General features: G+C 34.0%; 1 protein-coding gene and 1 long non-coding RNA gene across 3 annotated transcripts in view; one reads left to right on the forward strand and one right to left on the reverse strand.

Annotated features, from left to right (window-relative positions):
• LOC106682819 (lachesin) overlaps window positions 1-4,289 on the reverse strand; it is a 522,354-nt gene that overhangs the window by 82,701 nt on the left and 435,364 nt on the right. For both annotated transcript variants that reach the window (XM_067051382.1, XM_067051381.1), the window contains exon 5: window positions 3,533-3,683. In XM_067051382.1, coding sequence (XP_066907483.1) covers window positions 3,533-3,683 — 151 coding nt within the window. The remainder of the gene's footprint in view (window positions 1-3,532; window positions 3,684-4,289) is intronic.
• The window catches only part of LOC136796759 (uncharacterized), a 9,085-nt gene continuing 5,270 nt past the window's right edge, over window positions 475-4,289 (forward strand). Inside the window, exons 1-2 of the long non-coding RNA XR_010844508.1 lie at window positions 475-550; window positions 640-706. This is a non-coding gene — a long non-coding RNA (uncharacterized lncRNA). The remainder of the gene's footprint in view (window positions 551-639; window positions 707-4,289) is intronic.

The following is a 4,289-nucleotide window of genomic DNA, read 5'->3' on the forward strand; positions in this document are numbered from 1 at the left end:
CTATTTTTACTGGACATCACCATATGGAAGTATCTCATACCATAATGGTGAGTCGATATAAGTAAATAAAATAAGAAAAGAAGTTAAAAATAGACCAATTTTAGTTTGCGGATTTATATACGTAATTAAAGGAGTAAAAGACAGTGCGGTCCTGTTTCAATACCAGCCAGTGAGCAACTGACAAAGGCTGGAGTTGTTATCTCTAGTACGAGTCTATGGCTGATGTTAGTATTAAGGAACGTATACACAGTTCACTAAAAGTTTATAAATAAGCGACAACTCACCTAAATTTTAGTTCTCATGTGAGCAGTATCACTTATTATTACACTGACACTGTTTTTTTCACTACTGTTTTTATTTTATTTCACTGGAAAATACAGTCTATTTTGGGACACGAAGTAGCATATGTTCATTTGCTAACTAGCGCATGCGCACTTTATCCTGTAACTGTTGGTAACATTTAAACAGATGTAAGTCATGGTGCATCAGTTTTGATAAACAACTTAATAAGTAAACAGTTATTACGGAATATTGGGGGCGAAACGCGAAGGCAATATTAGTTCAATTATTTTGGGTGTTATGAGACTGTAAAGTAAATCAACTAAAACTCAATGTAAATAATTTTTTTTTTTTTTAAAGGCTGTATCACAGAGTGAGAGTGGTGAGTCCACAGCGATCCATAGATAACCATAAAATGTATTTCCATGTAAGTAAATATTTTCAAATACTGCTAAATAACTTGAGATTTTAGACAGAATTTAAGTTTTTTTAATAGATTAATTGAGCTATATCTCTAAGGAGACTATGTAAATAGGTTTGTATGAGTGCAGTAGGGATAATTATAGTTTCAATTTCTATCCTAGTTCTTTCATATGTCTTGATAATTTAAAAGAAACTGGGTATAATAGTTTCAATCATAAACCCAAGATCTTACGATCCATTTAATATGTAGTCTCGATGGCATACAATTAAATTAATACATCTGGCTATGGTCGTGTGCTGTGTTCTTCTGGGAAATTTACATGTACTTTTTGAAATTAGGATAGGTTGGATAGGTTAGAAGAGCAGCGATGAAACCAGAGTAAGCAAACAACGTTTAAATGAAAGCGGGGTTAGCTAAAAAGTAAGAAAAGTGTCAATGAGGGGAGTCTTGAAAGCGGTGCAGAGTTCAAAAATGTTGTTGCACATAGCGGCCGTATACCCTCAGGTTTTCTCGTGTCCAATACTGTATAATATTATTATTATTATTGTATGATAATTTGTTGAGATAATTGTCATATATATTTTTTTCTAGAACTCTCTTCTGCTGGGAGAAATCAAACTATAAGCCACTTCTGGGCAAGGGGAGAGAAAGAAATACTTTATTTATTCATGCTGCCCTAATACATCGGGTTGCTACATTACACAGCATACTGATCAATCCGTGACTGGACAAATATAAGTTACATATTTTTACATGATATAATATAATAGAAAGATAACTTTTTTTTCCCACAGTTTTCTTTTACAATTAATACCAGTCTACAAACTAACTACAACTTTTTCGATTTATTCCTTTTTTTCTTTCCCTTCTATTTCACAACCCCTATTTCATTTGATCAACAAAATCCCCTACATAACAAATATTAAAATATTTAAAATAATAAAGTAATAACTAAAACAACAAATAAGATATGCGATGCATGCATGCCATCCCACCTCTGGATAAACTCCCCTACTCATTAATTTCCATGCATGTGGTGGTGTATGATTCCCAGGGAGTCAAGTATTATATTCTCTGTCAACCTAGCCACGTCTTGGACATCGTCAGCTCCAAGCTCCTCCGTGAAGCTCCTAGTTGTGCTGGGAATCGTTCCACGGACTCCGAACCAGGGGCCTCTCACTCTCTTCTCCGAAGCCCTCACGGAACTTCTCCTTGAGGAAAGGGATACATTTATCGTAGATTTCCTTCTTTTCCCTATCTACCTTATTTGGCTGGGCGAGGTCGTTATTTTCATATCTCACGGTGGGATCCAGAATGATTGCCGACTTCTCCTTCTTTGGGAAAGCAACAATATCCGCATATCTTGTGGATCCATCCGTATCTACGCAGTAGACCTCGTCAAAGCAGGCAAAATCTCTTTCTTTTAGGAGTTTCATTAACTCGTATTTCACTCTATGATGTCGGCGTGTTATGAGGAGGAAGTTGTTGGGGCATTTCTCCAGCACATGTGCTGGTGTTTCCGGCTCTCTGTTGCATTTGCGACAGAGGGACCCAACTTCTCTATTCTGTCCGCTGACACCTGGAACTCCACGTAGGGGTGCATAGTTTAGCCCGTAAGTATTTGTTTATCGTATATAAACTTATTTGCTCTCGGGGTCTCTTTGAAATGGGGTACTCTAATGCCCTGCCACCTGCAATTAGTCCATTACTTGAACGCACTTTCACGTAGCGACTGTCACCATATTAGATTTATTTTGCTTCCTCATTTTGTAGAATTTGACAGCTGGGTACTGGGGCCTGGCAGTTCCGTATTGATCGTCTTTAGGAATATTAGGAACTTGCCTACGGCCTCGTCAAAATCCGCAATATTCATGGTATTTTGCTCATGTAGGCTTTTGAAAGTAGGAGACCATTTTGCAATGTCTTCCTTTATTTTAGATTTTTCATCAACTCCATTTTAGGACCTATTACATTACTAATTATTCCCCTCAGTGTGTTGTTATTAGTCTCCCTGGGATGCTTCTTTGCGATATGGGTTCCGAGGCCTCTTTCACCCTTAAAAGAGAATCCACAGATAGGACAAACCTTATCCGGTTTAATAGTATGAGTTAAAAAAAAAGATAAATAAATAAATTTATTTTACTCAGCTTAAACATAAGTTCAACATCCACACAAAATTTATTATTAACAAACTTTGTAACATCTATTTGGCCTTATAATATCAACATTTTTATAAAAATAAATTTGAACTTTCCGTCATACTGAGATAGTTGAAATGTTCACGTATAATTGGTAATTTTTAGTTTTACTAGAAATTGCTCTCTCCCTATTTAATGGGTGATTACACATCGCCTCTCTTTTTCTTCATTTTCGTAATCAGCAGCAAAGAATCATTGTCGGATGTCTCCTTTACTTATCTTAATTGTTCCATGGCTGGAGGCTGATAGGTTCAATTTTCTTTCTATGAATTCAATTGCCATTCACTATAACTTCCACTTTTGTATTTTTTCCAAAAACCTATACCTTAATTATAAACATAATTACCTAATATAAAATAAATGATCGGATTGCTTATGGTGTAATAAGAAGAAAGAGCTAGAAATGAAAATGAAAAAAATATTGCAACAAGTATTTTTAGTTATGCTTTGACTATTTCAGGCATAGCAGATTATGGAAATCACATTCATTGAACCTCAAACTAACACATTGATATTTGTTATAATAATGCAGCAGAAAAACTGAAGACTAATTTAAAGGAGGAATAAACTAAACATACTATGGTAAAGTTATAGTGAAAAAATGAATAAATCTTTATCTAATATTACTTACACAATACGTCAAGCTGCATATCAACTGTAATAGGTTTTCCCACACCGTTATTTGCTGTGCACTGGTAAACTCCAGCGTGATGACGATCGATTTTTTCCAAAGTTATTGAAAAACCCTCTTTGGTCTTTTCTCCGGAAGGAAGATTGTTGTCCTGAAAAAAAAAGAAAAAATAAGATTGATTACGGAAAAATGCATTAATTTTTAAGTTACCTTAAATTTCTTAAAAATCATATTTCTGTTATCGATTTAAATAAATAATTGAATTTATAAAGATTTCGATGCAGTTTATTACAAATATTAAAATACAACTGGCCATATAAAGATAATTTTGTTTTTAAAAATGGATTTTATCTAAATCATTTCCTCTCCTTTGTGATTCTTGTTGTAACAATATTTTCATTTTTCTCTAATTCACCGAAAAAAGTCGTTATTTGCGGACCCTATTTTCAAGGTATTTTATTTTTGTTTCCTATAAAGCATTGGAAACCGTACCAGGCAACTCCGTATGTGTCATGCTTTTGTCTGCATCAAATTACTGAAAAGGCGAATTTAGGGGCCAATAATGCACCTCCATTCTACAAGATTATGGTAAGTAAAAAAAAATAAACTTCAGTTATTGGGATTAGTCTTTCATTTCAAATAAATATTTTTTTACATAAGGAAATAGTACTGGATTGTCATGGAACTAATAATATAATACGTCAAATTTAAGGCGCAAAAAATGTAAACTATATCCATATAAAATATTTTAAACTAT

Source organism: Halyomorpha halys, unplaced genomic scaffold (genome assembly GCF_000696795.3).
Source record: "Halyomorpha halys isolate HHAL.00 unplaced genomic scaffold, Hhal_1.1 Scaffold445.1, whole genome shotgun sequence".
Lineage (NCBI taxonomy): Eukaryota > Metazoa > Arthropoda > Insecta > Hemiptera > Pentatomidae > Halyomorpha > Halyomorpha halys.